Genomic DNA, 21,804 nt, shown 5'->3' with positions numbered 1-21,804 from the left:
AGGGGAGTGCAAATAAAAGCCACATATGATCTCCCCCTTTGAAAACCCTAGGGCACTGAAAAGTTGTGCCAAGAGCCAGGCTGGGATTGAGCAAAAAGTGTGGATGACTTCTGGTATTTTCAGCGAATTTTTTGTAATGAACTGAATAGATGATTGTAGGCCTACTGTGATAAATAAAAACAATCCCTTTCAAAATTCTTCTCCTCTTTGATGATGTTCCCAGCCACCCATTTTCCATTATTGATTCAAATAAAAACATTATCTGTGTCTGCCACCTAGTACATCTATCCTGCAACCCATGGACCAGAGAGTTATTTCTACACTCCTGGAAATGGAAAAAAGAACACATTGACACCGGTGTGTCAGACCCACCATACTTGCTCCGGACACTGCGAGAGTGCTGTACAAGCAATGATCACACGCACGGCACAGCGGACACACCAGGAACCGCGGTGTTGGCCGTCGAATGGCGCTAGCTGCGCAGCATTTGTGCACCGCCGCTGTCAGTGTCAGCCAGTTTGCCGTGGCATACGGAGCTCCATCGCAGTCTTTAACACTGGTAGCATGCCGCGACAGCGTGGACGTGAACCGTATGTGCAGTTGACGGACTTTGAGCGAGGGCGTATAGTGGGCATGCGGGAGGCCGGGTGGACGTACCGCCGAATTGCTCAACACGTGGGGCGTGAGGTCTCCACAGTACATCGATGTTGTCGCCAGTGGTCGGTGGAAGGTGCACGTGCCCGTCGACCTGGGACCGGACCGCAGCTACGCACGGATGCACGCCAAGACCGTAGGATCCTACACAGTGCCGTAGGGGACCGCACCGCCACTTCCCAGCAAATTAGGGACACTGTTGCTCCTGGGGTATCGGCGAAGACCATTCGCAACCGTCTGCATGAAGCTGGGCTACGATCCCGCACACCGTTAGGCCGTCTTCCGCTCACGCCCCAACATCGTGCAGCCCGCCTCCAGTGGTGTCGCGACAGGCGTGAATGGAGGGACGAATGGAGACGTGTCGTCTTCAGCAATGAGAGTCGCTTCTGCCTTGGTGCCAATGATGGTCGATGCGTGTTTGGCACCGTGCAGGTGAGCGCCACAGTCAGGACTGCACACGACCGAGGCACACAGGGCCAACACCCGGCATCATGGTGTGGGGAGCGATCTCCTACACTGGCCGTACACCACTGGTGATCGTCGAGGGGACACTGAATATTGCACGGTACATCCAAACCGTCATCGAACCCATCGTTCTACCATTCCTAGACCGGCAAGGGAACTTGCTGTTCCAACAGGACAATGCACGTCCGCATGTATCCCGTGCCACCCAACGTGCTCTAGAAGGTGTAAGTCAACTACCCTAGCCAGCAAGATCTCCGGATCTGTCCCCCATTGAGCATGTTTGGGACTGGATGAAGCGTCGTCTCACGCGGTCTGCACGTCCAGCACGAACGCTGGTCCAACTGAGGCGCCAGGTGGAAATGGCATGGCAAGCCGTTCCACAGGACTACATCCAGCATCTCTACGATCGTCTCCATGGGAGAATAGCACCCTGCATTGCTGCGAAAGGTGGATATACACTGTACTAGTGCCGACATTGTGCATGCTCTGTTGCCTGTGTCTATGTGCCTGTGGTTCTGTCAGTGTGATCATGTGATGTATCTGGCCCCAGGAATGTGTCAATAAAGTTTCCCCTTCCTGGGACAATGAATTCACGGTGTTCTTATTTCAATTTCCAGGAGTGTACATTAAAGGCATAATATCTGCATAAAAATTTCTCAAATCTCATTGAAGAATGTGATTTGAATGACTAACTTACAATCACAATTTTCTGGCAACAGTTCAATATTAAGATGGCAACTGCTGTTGTTAGAGATGCTTGGGCTGATATCACTCAAATATGTGTAGATGGTGTATAGAGGAAACATGGCAAGATGCTGTACCACTGCCAGAAGATGAAGTGATCTCACTGTTGCAATGAAAGAAAGTGCGGACATGGCACAGCAGATTGGATTCACTGATGTCGATGAAGAGAATGTCTGTGACTTCCTAAACTCTTATTCCAAGAGTCTGAGAAACAAAATTTGCATATAAGGAAATCCATTATGGAAACTTAATGGAGTACAGTACCATCAGAGTCTTCTGATGCAGATGGTCCAGAGGCTATTTAGGTTGTAGATAGGCTTAATGAACATGACTTTAACGTATTACTGTGTGTTTCAGTGTTAAATTTTTAAGTGCATTAATTTTGCATTAAAACGCATTTCAGAAAGATGATAATGGTTATTTTGATAATAGTTATAAAAAACTATTCTATTTTAAACGTAATATGTGAATAAATGAGAACCTAACACCACATTTTGAATGTAAAATGACTCAATTTACATGAATTTGGTATGTGCGGCGATTCCACGGAATGTAACTATTGCGTAATATGAGATTTACCTGTAGAAACTAATACACACACACACATCTTTTCGTGCTTCTTAAAAATTGCAGCAATGACAAATGCTGGATAAGGAGGGGGAAAGTGGAAGAGAAGAGTAAAAAGATTAAGGACAGGGGTCTATGCCCTAAAGAGAGTTGGGCTCTGTTAGTCAAAAGCACATAATGCCAAAACAAGATGGGGTATGGGCCTGAAATCCAAATGCAAAGAAACTATGCTTGTATAAACCGTCTGAAGTTAAGCAACATCTTCCAAGAATATAATGAAAACCAAACAGGCCAAAAAGGAACATAAACCTGGAACATCCTTGAAACAAACTATTTGCATTCAAACTCTAAAATGTCATCACACGAGACAATGCAAATGGGATATACTGGGAACTGAAAGAAATCACAAGTTCCATCTACTGGACGTGACACACAGAGGCAGATCAAGTACTGCAAAAATGTGAAATTACTCTGAAGTGGCACAAACAGCTATGGCACACACTGTAGTTAATGGACCAAGCTCAATAAGTGTTACATGGCTTGTAGTATGTGTTCATAGTTCTAAAGAAATCTTGTGTGTTTTAGTTAAAGTCGTTTCCCCAAGATACTCCAATGCCATTTGGAAAACTTCTGGTATATTTTGATCTTCTAAGGACTGTCCATAATCCTTCCCTTATTCGGCTTATGTAGTAGTCTTGTAGTGCATATCATTCAATTAGAGCAACATTGTATTAACTTTGTCTCTGGAGCTATCGGACAAAACTAATGTTTTGGCATTGTAATTTTTAGGATATATTACATTCTCACATGTTTGTTTAAAGTTTTTAGAAAAAATAGGTTTTGTAAAATTAATGGTTCCACTGCTGATGTGCCAACAGAAACAAGCTTACTGTTAGTTGGAGCTTGGATGTACTCAGTTCAGTTGAATATATCCATTGAGTTTTAAATGCTGTATGTTGATTTGTATGTATTCAATCTATTAATATTATTGTTAAGCATTTTACTCAATAAATACAAATAATTGAGTTATTGTGTTTATGTATTTTTGGTTTACTCTCACTGTGGGTGTCTCTAAGATCATTAGTAGAAGGGCTCTGCCTTCTGTTTATAAGAATAAGTATATCCATTTCTTTGAGGTGTTTTATTTTTGTATTTGTATTTTTCTCTTTTTATATGGCTATTTCCGTCGTTGCAGCTGTTAAGAAGAAGAAGAAAGAGAAATATGTGTGGGCATTAGCTTTCGTTGTTGTAGAAAATTTTGTTTTACTTAAGTTTTGTTGAATTCAGATTGTTACTTCAGTTTTGTTGCATTCCAATTGTTTTATTTATTTATTTATTTATCTTACAGCTCGAAACATGTATTTAACATGCATGGGCAATGTTATAATAATTACATTTAGATTACTGATACACAATATAAATAGATTACATGCTACTAAGTAAAATATCATTTAAGTATATTTAATATAGCATTCCTGAGGTCAAATCATGTCAGCATCATACTGTTTGGGCACTTCAATACAAGCTATTTTTTTAACTCGTTTTTAAAAATTCTACCAGAAAGCTGTTTCAGGTTGTTTGGCAGAGAATTATAAAATATTGCTCCCTTAATGAATGGGGTATTTGTTGTTAGATTCAATCGTCTGCTCACCATATGAAAGTCTGATTTTTGTCTTGTATTGTAATCATGGATTTCCATATTCCTGTTTGTCACTTTTTTGTCTTTTTTCACTAATAATATTGATTGAAACATATATACTGCATAGATAGTCATAATATTAAACTTAATAAACAGGTTTTTACATGAAGTTCTGGGTCTTACTTTTGCCATAGTTCTTATTACTCTTTTCTGCAATACAAATACCCTTTTTATATTGTATTGGCTACACCCACCCCACAATACAATTCCATAAGATAGATGGGGATACACCAACCCAAAATACGCTATTTTTATTGCTTCGATATCTAAATATTGAACTAATCTCCTTAGTAAATACAGACTAGATGTTATTTTACCACAGACATGATCTATTTGCTGATTCCACGAAAGTCTGTCATCTACACTCCTGGAAATGGAAAAAAGAACACATAGACACCGGTGTGTCAGACCCACCATACTTGCTCCGGACACTGCGAGAGGGCTGTACAAGCAATGACCACACGCACGGCACAGCGGACACACCAGGAACCGCGGTGTTGGCCGTCGAATGGCGCTAGCTGCGCAGCATTTGTGCACCGCCGCCGTCAGTGTCAGCCAGTCTGCCGTGGCATACGGAGCTCCATCGCAGTCTTTAACACTGGTAGCATGCCGCGACAGCGTGGACGTGAACCGTATGTGCAGTTGACGGACTTTGAGCGAGGGCGTATAGTGGGCATGCGGGAGGCCGGGTGGACGTACCGCCGAATTGCTCAACACGTGGGGCGTGAGGTCTCCACAGTACATCGATGTTGTCGCCAGTGGTCGGCGGAAGGTGCACGTGCCCGTCGACCTGGGACCGGACCGCAGCGACGCACGGATGCACGCGAAGACCGTAGGATCCTACGCAGTGCCATAGGAGACCGCACCGCCACTTCCCAGCAAATTAGGGACACTGTTGCTCCTGGGGTATCGGCGAGGACCATTCGCAACCGTCTCCATGAAGCTGGGCTACGGTGCCGCACACCGTTAGGCGGTCTTCCGCTCACGCCCCAACATCGTGCAGCCCGCCTCCAGTGGTGTCGCGACAGGCGTGAATGGAGGGACGAATGGAGACGTGTCGTCTTCAGCGAGGAGAGTCGCTTCTGCCTTGGTGCCAATGATGGTCGTATGCGTGTTTGGTGCCATGCAGGTGAGCGCCACAATCAGGACTGCATACGACCGAGGCACACAGGGCCAACACTCGGTATCATGGTGTGGGGAGCGATCTCCTACACTGGCCGTACACCACTGGTGATCGTCGAGGGGACACTGAATAGTGCACGGTACATCCAAACCGTCATCGAACCCATCGTTCTACCATTCCTAGACCGGCAAGGGAACTTGCTGTTCCAACAGGACAATGCACGTCCGCATGTATCCCGTGCCACCCAACGTGCTCTAGAAGGTGTACGTCAACTACCCTGGCCAGCAAGATCTCCGGATCTGTCCCCCATTGAGCATGTTTGGGACTGGATGAAGCGTCGTCTCACGCGGTCTGCACGTCCAGCACGAACGCTGGTCCAACTGAGGCGCCAGGTGGAAATGGCATGGCAAGCCGTTCCACAGGACTACATCCAGCATCTCTACGATCGTCTCCATGGGAGAATAGCACCCTGCATTGCTGCGAAAGGTGGATATACACTGTACTAGTGCCGACATTGTGCATGCTCTGTTGCCTGTGTCTATGTGCCTGTGGTTCTGTCAGTGTGATCATGTGATGTATCTGACCCCAGGAATGTGTCAATAAAGTTTTTCCTTCCTGGGACAATGAATTCACGGTGTTCTTATTTCAATTTCCAGGAGTGTATATATATCCCCAGAATTTTACATTCTGAACAGGTATTTTCCTGAATGTCCTCATTTAGAACAGTATTTTTATTTGAACTACTTGTCTTAAAATAAATTAAATTAGTTTTGTTAATTCTGACTTTCAGGTTTTCTTTTTCAAAATGTGTTTGGGCTTTTTCAACAAAATTCTGTACCACTGAATTTAGATCATCATTACTACGTGCCCAGCAAACCCCAGAGGTGTCATCAGCATACATAGTAATACGATGACTGGTGTCTAATACTTTTGGGAAATCATTCACGTAGCAAATAAACAAGAAGGGGCCCAAGATAGAGCCTTGTGGCACACCAAAATTTATGTTCCTTATCTTTGATCTTCTTTTTGCAATTACCTCTCCATTATCATACACAACTTCTGTGCATTGTTGTCTATCTTTAAGGTAAGATTCTATTAAAAGCAACAGTTTCCCACTGACACCATTATAAGCAAGTTTACTTAAAAGAGCGCCATGATGGACTCTGTCAAACGCTTTGGAAAGATCTAAAAACACTCCTGCCGTTTCGTAACCCTCATTTATTTTCTCCATCAGACAGTGTACAAACTGTACTGCTGCAGATATGGTGCTCCGACCACTTCTAAAGCCATGTTGGAAATCTCCTATTAAGTTATTCATATTATAGTGCTCAATTAGGATTTCTAGCATTATTTTTTCAATTAATTTGCCAAACACTGACGTTAAGGCAACTGGTCTGTAGTTCTGTGGTTGTTTTCTTTCCCCTTTATATAAAAAGGTTTAACTAAAGCAAGTTTCAGTTTCTTCGGAAACACACCTTCTTCAAGTACACAATTTATTAGATGGACTAATGGTCTGGCTAACTCACCCTTGCATTTTTTCAGTAGAAAAGGAGAGAATTCATCCCATCCAGCTGATCTTTTATTTTTTAGGTTGTCAATTAGCTCTGTTACGTCCTTGATGGTTACTGTAGGTAGCATACAAGAGTCCCGTTCCTTTTCCTTATCATATTTAAACTGCCTCTCCTGTTTCATGCAAGTATCATTTTCAATAGAATCTATAAAGTAATCATTAAATATATTGCTAACTATATAAGGATCAGAAAAATTATCATTATGTATACTTAACTTTATATTTTTATTTTTAAGTTTTTGAATCAGTGTTCCTCATATCATTAACTACTGCCCAGCACGACTTTGAGACACAGTCAGAATTTCGGATCTGTTTACTAATATGTTCTACTTTCCTTCTCCTTACTTCCTTGCGATACTCATATTTATATTTTTTATAATCCTCTTTATATGAATCAAGACTGGTTTCTCTGTGTAGCTTATACATATACTCCATTCCTTCTTTGAGTCTTTTCGTTTTTTCATCAAGTTTTACACGTTTGACTACTGGAGGTTTATTTTTATTTACATTGATCTTCTTTGCCGGGATAGTAATATCAATATGTCTAGTTAAAATTTTTACAAATAGTTCCCATTTGCTGCCAACTCCCCTTTCTCTATAAACTGATTCCCAAGATTCTTGACCCAAAGTTTTCTTTAGCAAGGTGATGTTGTATTCAGAAAATAACCTTCTATTCTCGTATTTTTTGTTTTGTTTAAGTTTATTAAGACAACCAATCACTAATAATTGTCCTAGATGATCAGATATGTGCCCGTTTACAGTCTGTGCCGACACAACATTTTCATAATTGGTCATCACATGATCTATGGAACTGCTGCTTGACTCAGTTATTCTAGTGGGCACATGACCAAGTAGATCTTTAATATCATAGGATCTTATGCAGTCTTGTAAACCTTTGCAGTTACATCTATCCCTTCTGTCTTTGTACCCATTTACTTTAAATCTGTTATCTAGGTGTCCATTCTTTGTATTATTGGTTCTGAGGAAGATAAAAAATTGTGCATTTACATTGTCTTGTATTTATTATAATATAGGTCACTTAATTTTGTTTAATAAATCATTTTTACAAGCTGATTTTTAAATTTATGATTATGTACAAATGATAAGGTGCCTTATTCATGTGTAGGTGCACAGTCCACTGTGTCTGTTTTGATCCAAAGGTCTTTTTCCATTGCTGCTGCTGTTAAGAAGGACGAAAGAAAACTGTGTGCGGACTTGTCTTGTATTCTGTTATACCGTATAAAGCAAAAGTGTGACAAAGAACACTGTCACATTTAATTACTATTGCAACAAATTGTGATTATGATACTATCAGTTGTTTCCATATTAAGATATGATTTAGATACAACTTTATTTATGAAGCCAGCACACACGATGAAGAAGAAAGGAAGAAAAAAAGATTGGGTATAACGTTCTGTCAACATAGGTAATTAGAGACTGAGCACGAGCTCAGATTGCATCAAGGGTGGGGAAGGAAATCTGCCATGTCCTTTCAAGAGAACCATCCCAGCAATTGCTTGGAGCAATTTAGGGAAATCATGGAAAACCTAAATCTGGATGGGCGGATGCGGGTTTAAACCACTGCCCCCCCCCCCCCCTCCCCAAATGTGAGACCAATGTGTTGCTAACTACCCACACAATAACAATCAGTTCAGTTGTGTGGCAAAATGTGTATTTTAAATGGTCTCCTCATCTATTGTATGCCCATCATTCTTAATTCTACTTAAGTTGCGTTAAATTCTATTGAAAATTAGTCAAGCTGCATGTGTTTTTACCATTCTGTGATTTGATGAATACTTGGACTTTAATCCAGATATGTCCATTTTTGACTGCTTATGCTATGCAAGTTCTCTTTTGGCTAAACACCCAATAGTTGTTTTATAGTTTGTGATATGTATTTCAGAAAATCATTTGAAAAAAGCTTCACTGCCAAAAATGTTAAATAATGGAAGTAAAATAAAGGGATATTTTAATCTTTTTATGTGGACTTTGGCCTCTGAGCAACAACTTATTGTGTACAAACTCTGTGCATAATTATCTTTGTCAGACATTTTTTGTCTTTGAAGTTTGTTCTTAGCTGTCTGATAGTGTGAATGTCTTGTACATGCACTCCAGAATTCTATGAATAAATGCCGTTAATACTTTACCTGCAACCAACATGAATGTCATTCCAGTTACCCATCTACTTGGAATCCACATTCGATTTGATTTTGATTTATTGATCCATTTTTATCTACAGCTGCACAATATGCAAGAGATATTTGGATTTTTTTGTTAATGCTAACTGTTTTACATATAATATACCTTTGTACATAATAACACACATTAATATATCAATTAATGATTAATACTTGAATAAATGTTGCTACTCTATATACAGCTGTGGATCATAGCTGTGTATTGTGTGATTTTGAGTGATGAGTGGTCTTTTTGTATGCAAGTTTTGCTTTAAATACATTATATTTTCAAGTATATATATGCAAGAAAGTGGCAGGATCATCCTTTTTTGAAACAATGGTCTACATGATTTGTGATTATCTACCCCTTCCTTTATTTTTATAATTTTTTTTTTTTTTTTTTGAATTTGAATGTTTTGATGGCATCTCCAGAATTTCCCCAGAACATAATCCCATACCGGAGGTGAGAGTGTACAACTGCAAAATATACACACTGAAGGGTGTTGTAGCTGGTACAATTTTTTAATGTACGCAGCACAAACTAAGATGTACTTAATTTTTTTGTTCATTTGTTCAATATGTGCTTTCCATTTCAAGTTGTCTTGTAGATGAAGTCCAAGAAATTTGGTACAGGCTGTTTTGGCGATTGTCTGTCCGTATAGCTCTAGATTGGGTGATATCAAATTTTTTGATTGTGTGTATATTCATAGCTACAGTTTTTTCAGTGTTTATTATTAAGTCATTGTCATCAAAGTAACATGTTAACCTGTCAGTGGCTTCTTTTATGTTTTTTACAAGAGTTTCTTCTGAGTTTCCTGTAATTAGAACACTCGTATCATCAGCAAATTGAAATATTTTACTGCTGTCATTGCTTATGTTTAGGTCATTTACATAGAGTAAGAACAGAACAGGACCCGTTGCTGATCCTTGTGGCACCCCATATTTAACAGTCAGTCACCTGGAATTATATTTCCTGATGACATTGTCCCTTTCTTGATCTATTTCCACATATTGTTCCGTTTTTAAGATAAAAGCTGAGCCAGTTGTTAGCTGTTCCCCCAATGTGAAGATTTTCTAGCTTCAGATGTAGTTTAAAACAGATAAGGTGTGATACAATCACAGTCGTGTACATGATTAATATTTACTGAGAGCTGTCTCATTTTTTTAAACCGGGTGACAAAATCAACGTCATGATAAGCATCATCTGAACAAAAATTGAAAATAGCTAAGGGCCTTATACAAGTGATTTAATTTAGCACTTTCTGAGGGAGACTTCTTATAACTATGTGTGAAATAGGTTATTCTTGTCATGCATTTACCATGTCTGCACCAGTTCCTTGGGTGACACTGCCTCTCTGTGTCTGTCCCACTGATGATGAGACTGTGTTGCCCATTACAGTTCTTCATTTCTAAAAAAAATATTCCATTAAAAATCCAGAGTTGAAGGATACACAGCAAAAAAAAAAAAAAGAGGTTTAACGATTTAAAAGACAAATACAAAGAGTGCTTTCAATAGAATAGTAATGGTGATGGCAAATGGTAGTAGGATTCCTTTTTTGTATAAATACTTTTTGATTATTTCTTGTACAAAAAAATCATCTATTCAGTAGCATTCCTTGTCACTTACTGTAATAATGGATTCAATAGAATTTTATTTTATTCATAAATCACATTGAGCACCAAAGAAAAATAAAGACTAACTCTTTTTATTATATGTTTCAAGCTGACTTGTCAAGAAAATGCCATCATTAACCACATACCATGGTAAAATTAACGTGTAATATTTACTTGCAAGTGTGTGTAATTGTCAGAGTTCACTACTTAATTATAATTTTTGCTTGTAGGGCCAACGAATCCTCATGTCAGAACTGTTTAATTTTGGAAAAAGAAGTTGATAAGTATGTCAAGAAACTGAAAGACCACGAATCTCGCATTAATTCTATAGGTTAGTAATTCCTATTTATATTTTTCTTACATAAATATCAAATTTGAATTTAGTTTGCACATAAAAAAATCACAGGTTGGTAATGCTTACAACAACACAAAAAACAAATGAACAAATGTAAACACTGTAATACTGTGATGAGTGTGGAACATGTGTAACTGTAGTTCTTTTTCTAAAGTGAGGCGAAGTGCAAATAACGCCACTGCAATGCATGAAAAAGTGCTTTCAAAAAACTCCAAGTGTAAATCTACGACAAAGTTTCTTTTGACCCCAATGTCCCCTAACAACGAATGAAAATATACAACAAGAGACAGAAACACCATATGTAAATTGCATGCCAAATTTATAAAGAAATACTCTTTTTAATCTGTAACAACGAAAATGTACAGACATGTATCCATATTTCCAGGACGACCACAGAAGATGCTTTGTAAATAAAAGCAAAACACTTTTGGTGTAAAGTTCTCTTTAATTAATTGCAATAAGTGTAAGACAGAGAAACTGATAATTGACGTATTTTATTTGATGGTAATCTGGAAAGCTAATTTCTTCACTAAAATCTGCACATTTGTAGTAAGTGTGGATTTAAAATTGCTAGCTGTTTTACCCAGTAGTCCCTTTTATAAAGCAAAGGTAAAGCTGTTATTAACCCAAAAGTTGGTTTGAAAACCACAGTGCTTGACAAGGCAGGATCATGTTGGAGGTGGTATGCATATGCCTTCCTCAATCTTAATTAACCCAGCCAATTACTAGAGGAACCAAAAGTGTAATGTGGGCTCTGAACCAGAATGTATCTTGGAATTTTTCAAACATACAAGTCATCTACTTTTCCAGTTGACTATTTCTTAGTCTTTAACTACCTCACTGATTTCAAAAGTGCAGCTGAACAAGGTCGCTCAGTGGTAAAATACTGGACTCGCATTTGGGAGGATAGTAGTTGAAGTTCTAGTCAGGTCATGCTACCAGATTCCTTCTCCACCCTTCCCCAATGTGAGGTTGCGCTTTTCTGCTGATGGCCTCATCATCAATGTGCATCACTGTGGATAATCCATTAGATTTTTGTTGTACAACTGCTACAAATCTTCCTCCGGTCTTTTAAATTTATGTGTTGCACCACTGTGCATGCAACCACAGAGACTCGAGCACCCGAGATGTCATTTGGCGCCAAAGAGCTATGCATAATTTGAGTCTGTGGTTAGCTGGTTGATCAGCAGTGGGATATCAGGGTCATTAGTTGCTGCACTGTAGCAGTTTCTTTGAGAGTTTTTAAAGGAAAATATTGGATTCTATCCTTTGTTCAGGCTGAAACCACTATCTTTTAATTCAAATCACCACACTATGAATTTCTAGCGCTTCTTACACCACTGAGTCCCAAAAAGATAAAGCCAGCGCTAGAATTTTGACATTGCCACAACTGTAATTGTCTTTAATAAACTCTCAAAAGACGTTGCTCCATTTCAGCATCTAATGACACACTGATAGCCCAGCATTAATTGACCAGGTGAACACACATTTGGTTTGTTCAAAGCTGCTTGTGTGTCTATAGCTGCATGCCCAGTGGCACAGCCCGTAGCTTTAAAAGGGTGGCGGGAGCACTGTAGCTTCAGTCTGTTGGTTCAGGTGCATGATAGCCATAAGATAAGTGATCAAAATATATGGTGAGGAAATAGGTTTTCAGCAGTTGCACCCACCAAACCTAATGGATCAACCTCATCATCGACTGGATATTAATCCTTTTGGACCCAGTGTTGACCTATGTCTGACATTAAGATTTTCCAGTGCAGCTTCAGTGTCAGATGATGTCTGACATGTTTCCATTAGTGTAAACCAAAAAAGAATTGGAGAGAATGCTATTGGTAGAAAAACTGTATTGGAAAAGGTTAAACCCAAGTCTTCTTTTATTTTTTCATTGTTCAAAAGCAGTTGAATTTCATGTTTTCATGACAGTCACCAATGTAGAACTCTATAAGCAAGCTGTTCAGTTTTAAAGATGGCATAATATCAAATGAAATTGATTTGAAGCTCTTGAATGTGTTGAGAGCATTCTTCTTCATTTTCCACCAACAGGAATTGTCAGTTGTGAAAAGGCACAAAATAGAATAATAAGAAGAGAGACCTGTCTGCAGTGAAGGTCCTTTCCCTGATGCTCTTAAGGATGTCAAATGGTTTAAAAAATATCAAACTAAGAGCTCTTCACTAGGCAAGCAAGTAAACAGCTTATCAACTGAGAGGTCCAAGACCTCAACTTATTCCTGAAACAGAAACAATATCCCACAGTTCCACTCCAGATAGGTAAAACATGACACACAAGGTAAAAATTAATACACTTCTTGAAGGAGAAATTAAAACCAATAGCTTTTTCACAGCTTTTACCCAGGAAATATTTCAACCTAACGTTAGTTTATCATGAAGCCTGAATTATCATAAATGTAATTCCACCAGTTACTGTCATTGGCCTTAATGAGTAATGGAAAATAATACTATTAGCGGCTTGGCTTTTGTTTGTACATAAAACCCACTTATTTTGCAACCCCCGGAATGGCTATGTGTCAACTCTCAAAACTGAACAGAAGTGACTGATTAGCTAGCAAATCCAAGCATCCACCTTAGGTGGTGGTTTTCTGTGCATTTGAAGTGCCACATTTTATGCAACAGTTGGAGGCGTAGCCTAACTTTTCAGCTTGCCTAAAAGCATATCAAGGTTCATGAAATTGTGTCAGAAGGAAGGAAAATTAACTTGAGAAATCTATACATTTACAAATAGACAGAATGGCTCGCCAGTACTTACCTTCAGGAAGAAAAATTACTGTGCTGTTATAGACACAATTAAAAGTGAAAGAAGCTTTCCTAGCTTTTGGAACTATTAGTTCCTTCTCTGGGAAGCAAGAGGGTTAGGTCGAGGAGAATTAGACAGGAGGGGCAGAATAAGAGGGACTCACCTACTGTAAGCACGAGAGGAAATGCAGAACCTTGGGTCAAATGTGGTAGTGCAGAGGTTTTCAAACATTTTGTGTCTGCAGTAGCCTCTTTGATCTGATGGAAAGGCATCACACTCCCTCCTGTTTTTCACAAGATTTTATTAATTCCACGTATCTGCAAATGGTTCAAACATTTGAACCAGTATTTACTACCATGTCTGTTATTAGAATATATTGAAATGTTCTAATCATAAAGTTGTCGACAAAGAAATATTATAGTTCTGTATAACATCAGTTTAAGATTACAGCTCCAGAATGGCGGGTGAAATCTATAATTTCAAAAAGTGAAATGTTAAATGATAATTATTCATCTTGTAACATACAGTTTTCAAATCATTTGATGTGATGTATAGGAGACATGTCAGAATGTAAAATAAGATACATTTTTTTTTAAGAGGAATACAAAAATTTGCTTTATTTTCTTAACATTTTTGAGATACTGCTATACAAATACAGTACATACAACTGTTTCCAGTATACGGAAATAAGATGTACAATTATCTCATTCAAACTGTGAAACTATCCTGTTTGCTCTTCAGTCGAATAACAACTCTCTCTCTCTCTCTCTCTCTCTCTCTCTCTCTCTGCCATCTCCTCTTTCCCATTTTTTATGTCCATTTCCTCCCAACTCATGCATCCATCTCCTCTTCCACACTCCCTCTGACCTTGAGCCTTATTCATTGTTATTGTAAATTCAGATTCTGTAGTAGTAGTAGTCTAATCATAAACAAATAAGCCACAAATATAACTTTCCTGTTTGCGTACTATTCAAAGAAAATTATACGTACAGTATTATGTACTTTATTATTCATGATACATAACCAATTCTTTTTTACTAGGAAGCTATCAATAGTCATTTGTTTCTGCCAACACTTCAACACTTGGCGAAAATGTGACACAGCATTATTGTCAAATAAATTTGTAGCACACTTAGCCACTGCTTTATTGGGGATGATGATTTTCAGCATTTCTCTTTTTGCACCAGAAGATTTCTGCTTTGCTGCTACCTCCTCCTCCTCCTCCTCCTCCTCCTCCTCCTCCTCCTCCTCCGAATTCCTCTCCGCAACTTCCTGCTGTGAAATACCCTGCAACTCCATAACCTCTTCAGTGCTCATTTCTTGACCGTGATCTTCCACAAGCTCATCAATATCATTGTTATCCTCTTCTGGTTCCATGCTCTTGGCTAAAGACACAATATCGTTGATTACACACTCCACAGGTACTGAATCAAATGCCTCAGAGTCACATTCGATAACGCACTCTGGCCAAAGCTTCTTCCAAGCAGAAGTAAGAGGTCTGCTGGTAACCCCTTCCCATGCCTTTTTGATCATCCTGAAGCAGGCAACAATGTTGAAATGATATTTCCAAACCTCTCTGAGAGTGAGATTGGTAGCTTCAGACAAATTAAAGCAATGCTCGAACAGTGCTTTAGTGTAGTGCTTCTTAAAGTTGGAAATAAACTGCTGATCCATAGGCCGGGCCGGCCGCGGTGGTCTAGCGGTTCAGGCGCTCAGTCCGGAACCGCGGGACTGCTACGGTCGCAGGTTCGAATCCTGCCTCGGGCATGGATGTGTGTGATGTCCTTAGGTTAGTTAGGTTTAAGTAGTTCTAAGTTCTAGGGGACTGATGACCACAGATGTTAAGTCCCATAGTGCTCAGAGCCATTTGAACCATTTGAACCATAGGCTGGAGTAATGGAGTGGTGATGGTAGGCAGAAATTGGAAAGTGTAGTCCATAACAAGCAAGACATGGAGTGGCAGATGCATCTCAAAAAATATTTTTTCACTGAAGAACCAAACACTTCACTAATCCAATCACAAAAAAGATCACGTGTCGTCCAAGCCTTGCTATTTGACCTCGACATCACATTTAACCTGCTGTTCTGGACTTGCACTTCTTGAAGGCTCATGGTGTTCCTGAATTTTAAAAAAGCAGTAGTTTGTCAAATCACCACTTTCATTGGCACAGAATAGCAGTGTGAGATGGTCTTTCATTGGCGTGTGACCAGACAATGCATTCTCATCTGCTGTTATAAAGGTACGTTTCAACTTTTTTTTTTTTCCAGAATAGACCCGTCTCAATTAAAAACCTGTTGTGGCAGATAACCGCCAGAATCTATGAGGATCTTGAAGTTGCTGGTGAAGTTCTCTGCTGCCTTTATGTCAGACTTGGCTGCTTCTCCATGCCTCACAATGCTGTGGATGCCAGTTCTTCTCTCGAACCACCCACGGCTTCCCTTAAACACTTCTTCAGCCACTTGTGATCCTGGCGTCTTGTTAACGAGGTTGGTGAAAATCATTCTCATGTTCTCACAGATGATGATCTCATTAACAGTGTCACCTTGCAATTGTCTTTCATTTACCCATTTAAGGAGCAACCCTTCAGCTTTGTCCAGAGTATGAAACCGTTGTTTAGGTACAATTGTCACTCCCTTTGCAGCATCAATCTCATTAATCATGTTGTTCTTGAGGATAGTGCAAATAGTTGGTGTAGACCGACTGTATGTGCGTGCTAAATCATCAATGCTCACACCACATTCACATTTTTCAATGATTTTACATTTCATTTCTAAGGTCATTTTCTTTCTCTTATGGTCGTCTTCTTGCGGCCTTATCTTCGAGGACATTTCTACAAAGGTTACTAAAATTTGCACACAAAAAATGCTGTGTAAACACAAGTTTTGAGAAATGCGTGATCACAAGCTGCAGGAAGATGACTGCAGAAAGAGTGCTAAACCCAGACTGCAGTACATACTAAAGACACTGCTTGTATCCCACTGCCAACAATGAAAGGTGTTCATATTGTTGAACTTTTTCCCAACCGCATGCTAATAGGTGGTGACGTTACATTAAATCTCCATGTCACTCATTATGTGAAACATAATTTGCTAAGCGAGTCATTTTTGTACAATTTGTTTTGCTTGTTATGCGAATTGAGTGTTATGGGACATGCTTGATAAGTGAGATTCCACTGTAGTTTATATGCATCTAAACATTAATTACAGTAATGTGGGAAAATCTGAAGTAAATTGGAAAGGTATATTTTGAGATTTTTGGTAACAATGTCTTTGTTTATATTGAAAAATTAAGTACCTAAAAACACACCCACATTCAGTTTTGCATCAAAATTTCAAAGCAGTCTGTCGAGAACTTTTGGAGATTTGAGATTATGAAGAAACAAACATCTACGTTTGTACTGATATAGAAACTATAAATATTGCTGATCTCAAATACCTGAAAGTTTTTAACCAAATGCTCTGAAATTTTGACAAAACATTGCACTGGAGTACGCGTGTATTTTTATATATCTGTTTTAGAGTATATGTAATATATAATTTTTTGTAAATTTAATAACAGGAACATGTAATAATGTATTTTATATATATTGTTTTAAAGAAATAGGTATCTAATAACAGACCTGTATTAAATGAAGCGTTGTGTCAGAATTTCAAAGCAGTCAGTCAAGAACTTTCAGAGATACACAATTCTGAACAAATGAACATTTACCTTTTTATTTATATGGATTTATTGTTTATTTGGTCTTCAGTGTGAGTACAGTATGTAGCCTCTAACAGTTAAAATCAGAATTTCTTTTACTTAGGCATGAACATGATCCATTAACATAACTAAACATTGTTGTTTTTTCACTGTTGTGTAAACAAAGGCAAACTTAATTTCTGAACACTGTAGTAGTAGTAGTAGTAGTAGTAGTAGGTGTAGTAGGTGTTGTTGTTGTTGTTATTGCTATTGTTTTAAGTTGCACCTTGACTAAGGTTCTTGGTCAGATTGTAAAATTGCTCACTAGAATAAATCTTGGCAGGCATCAAAGAACTGCTCTGTATGGCAAGTGTTGTAGTTGTGGTCAAAATGGAAACAGCAATATATAGCAATGAGACCAACTCAAATATGTAAAGGGAAAGAGTGTGTGGTATTTTTAATTTTTTTGTCAGTGGTCGAAAGGATACACATTGTTTGGCAACATACATTCCAGTTTTTTTGTTTTGTAATACTAGGAGTCTCATGACATTTTCTGAATTTCCCCAGAAGATTATGCCATAACAAATAACTGACTCAAAGTAGCACTGATAGACTACTTTTACGGTGTCTATGTTTGTGTCACATGCCAAAATACATATTGCAAATGGTAAGCTGTTGGAAATGGTAAGTTGTTAAGTTTATTTGCTAAGTAGTCAGTGTGTACCTTCCAATTTCAGTATTTCTCAGGATTTAGGCCTTTGAACCTCAGACAGTTTGCCTCTGTGATCTCCTGATCAGTGGAAGCTACCTTTATTTAACTCCATTCTAATGATTTAGTATCAAATCGTATGATTTTGCTTTTAGTACATTTTGATGGAACCAAGTATTGTTGATACTTTTCTGGAATTCTTTCAGTTACCTAATTTCCAATTACAGCTGCTGTGTCATCAGCAAATGAAAAAAATGAGCGTCAGTAGCAAGTGCTGGGTAGTTCATGTTGAAAATGAACAAATGGGGACCTAATATTGAACCTTGTGAGATTCCTTGAGAAATTGTTTATCAGTTTCAGTAATTTGTCGAATGTGAAGTTACAATTACTCTTTGTTTCATATCTGTTGAGTAAGAGTAAAGCAGTATCCTTGATTCCATATATCTGTAAAATTTTTTTTTTGAGAAGTGAGGAATGGTGCATCTGGTGCTTTTGTCAGGTCACAGAATATTCTTGCGATCTTATCACACTCATCTGATGTGGAGCGTATTGTTTGAATAAACTCATTTATGGCATTTACAGTGTTTTTGTCCTGTCGGTATCCGAACTAGTTTTTAAAATTATGTCATTTATAGTAAGAAATTTTTTTAATTTGTTTTGCTGCAATCTTTTCAAACTCTTTAGGGAAGGCCAGCAGAAAAGAGATAGGTGATAATTTGCCATATCTTCTGTCAGTTACTTTTTGAATGATGGTTTTATCTTGCCATATTTCAGTATGTTCAAAAGATTGGTTTATAATAACTGACAGTGGTTCTGGAATCAAACAATGGAAAATCCAGGATGGAATGTAAAAATACCAGAGAAGGAAAGTTGCTACTCACCATATAGCAGAAATGCTGAGTCACGATAGGCAGACGTGTGTGCAAGTTGCGTTTGCATGAGTGTGTGTGTAAGTGGTTCTGAAATGATATTAATGCACTCTTTTGATTACAGAAAAAGGTATTTCATCCCACCTAGACAAAAGTTTTGCTTTTTAAAGACTATATTTCATTCTCCACATCCCTTTGGATGATTTTTTCAAACTGTTTAAAAGATGTGTTCTGGTTTGTTTCCAAGCTTATGAAATTTGCTTTGTCTTGATAGGCTGACATGTGTACATCTGATCTTACTTTATTTAAGAAGGATTTGTTGAAATAATTTGATATCTGAACATAGTATTATAATATCATTTTCAAATACAATTTTTAAATTCTTTCAGCTTTTGACTTTGGGTCCCAATTATGACTGAACTACTGACCACACTGCTTTTGTCTTCTTTCCATGTTTGGGGATAAACATATTATTTGCCATTCCTTTAACCACTACTACAAATTTCCATAATACACCTTTTTAGGGTTTGAAATACCAACAAAATCAGGATTTCTGTTTGATTTCAACTCATCATGTAGTTTTCTGTTTCTGGCACTAGAAATTTTTATTCCTGTATAATACATTTAGGTTTACTGCTTACTTTCTTTTGCCAAGATCTAGGAGGAAGAAATTCACGATGTATATCCAAAAAACCCTTTTTAAGAATTTGCCATAGTTTATGGTCTTTCAACTGTAGTAGTCTACAGGTGAGCTTACAATACTGAGTTTATTCTAGGTTAAATCCATATTACTTTTGCTGAAAATTTCTTTTTATATGCACTTCTGAAGGCTTAATTGATCTGCTTTTAAGTGCTCAATAAACAGAACTGATGATCAGAAATGCCTAGGTCGAAGTGGTGCGTATTTGCATTTTCAAACTGATAATTTCTTATAAAAATGTAAATGCAGGTCACTGATCTACTGTTTGCTCTAGTGCCTTCAGGAAAGTTTAACTTGAAACAGTATTTTTAAATTAAGTTGCAAAATTTTGTCTGATTTTACCTATGCTAGTTATCTTGAGTGTGTATGGAAAAGCAGATGAAGAAGTTCTGAAGATTTCAAAATAAGCAGCATTTTTTCATTAAAAAAAGTTTTATATTTTTGCCATTGTGCTGGGCACAACCTGTAGTGGCTGTTCCAGTTCAGATACTTGTACGTTATTGTTGAACGCTATTCAAATTTTGATAATGTAGATTTGTTTGTTTTTAAGAACAGAGTTTCACAAAATGAGACAAGACATCCAACTCAAAATTGCTACACATAGTTCATTTGGTAAATTTAATCTCGTTTGTTACTGGAACATATTTTGATAGGACTTATCTTGAAAACATGCACATCCATTATATCAATATTGGGGAAATTCCCTGTAACTTCTATCCATTTAGTTTCAGATCTGTCAAGCAACAACCTACTCACTCAATTGTTATGACTGCTTAAGCTTTGAATTCATTACATTTATAATATTGTGAAAGATAAAATATAGAGAAAGAGTACATAGTAGTTACTTTGTATGTCACATTATAAAAACAAATTCATCCATCACAACAATGAAAGGAATTAACATTATTATGCTAATGGTTCTGTTTTGTGTATTATAGCTTTTTAAATACAACTTACGGAAACTCATAGAGGAACTTTAATTGTAAATTACATGAACACCTCGCACATACCAGTTGGAGAACTCTATGGCTGTGAAATAATATACTGTATTTTATTTACAGGGTGTTAATGTGTAATCTTTGGTGTAATTCCGGTACACCAATTGTATTAAGCTTGTCTAGTCGGGCTCTCCCTTAGTACCAAATAGCTGTTATTGTATAACAAACAAACACTCTGTGAGATGAGTATTTCATTGTCATGAAATCTATTGAAAGAAATGGTATCAAGTGATGAGTGATCTCAAACAGGTGTGTGTATTGTTACCAAGTGTGTTTTAATTACTGACACAAGAAAACTTTGTTACTACATAGAAGTCTGTGTGTAGTTTATGCCATGGGACTCCATAATAAAACATTGCCACGCCAGGCCACAATGTTCGTAAAACTGCAGTAGTTTGTGGATAATGTCCCATTGTATCTCTACACATCAAATACCCACAGTGAAAATGCTGTAGTATATTGCTCCCACACAATCAAGAGCAATCCATAGTTACAGGTAAAATGTGAAGGGTGACTGCATGTATAACATATGCAGTACTATGAAAACCATCAATAGATTCACATTTAATTCACAGTTATTGCCATAATATGTTAAATTGTGGCAGGATGTGCTGGACTCTCAGATCCTTAGAGTATCGTCATATTAAGCGAGGGTTAAGTAACTCAACATTAGTGACGCAGTGCAGTGGTAAGGCACTGGACTTATTTTGGGAAACACAGCAGTTCAAATTCCTGTCCTGCCGTATAGATTTAGGTTAGGTTAGGATTTTCCTAACTATCTCAAGTGCTAGGATGGTTCCTTCCCATCCAAGCTTGTGCTGCATCTCAAGTGATCTTTTCATTGATGGGAGATTAAACCATAATGTTCATTTTTCTTGTTGCAACGGACTTACAATCTAAAGTCAAGGCTGGCTGTTATATGTTGGGAAAATGAAAAGAAAAAATTTTAGTCGTAATATGATTTCCATATTCTACAGTCCTAATCAATACAATATGCAGCAACTACTACAAACCAAATTAGTAAGGAACAAGTAGAAAACATTCTGATAAAATTTAAAATTTTTATCACACAGATGCTGTATATGAAGTACACAGAAACAAAACTTTTCAAAAATGGAATCTTATGACT

At 38.0% G+C, this 21,804-nt stretch overlaps 1 protein-coding gene across 1 annotated transcript in view; it reads left to right on the top strand.

Moving 5' to 3' along the window:
* LOC124605833 (DNA endonuclease RBBP8-like) overlaps positions 1 to 21,804 on the top strand; it is a 91,892-nt gene that overhangs the window by 34,647 nt on the left and 35,441 nt on the right. Inside the window, exon 3 of the mRNA XM_047137764.1 lies at positions 10,844 to 10,944. Coding sequence (XP_046993720.1) covers positions 10,844 to 10,944 — 101 coding nt within the window. The remainder of the gene's footprint in view (positions 1 to 10,843; positions 10,945 to 21,804) is intronic.

The sequence above is a fragment of the Schistocerca americana genome, chromosome 3 (assembly GCF_021461395.2).
Source record: "Schistocerca americana isolate TAMUIC-IGC-003095 chromosome 3, iqSchAmer2.1, whole genome shotgun sequence".
Classification (NCBI taxonomy): Eukaryota; Metazoa; Arthropoda; class Insecta; order Orthoptera; family Acrididae; genus Schistocerca; species Schistocerca americana.
Note: the sequence above shows the minus strand (reverse complement) of the source record. Positions and strands in the feature narration are given on the sequence as shown.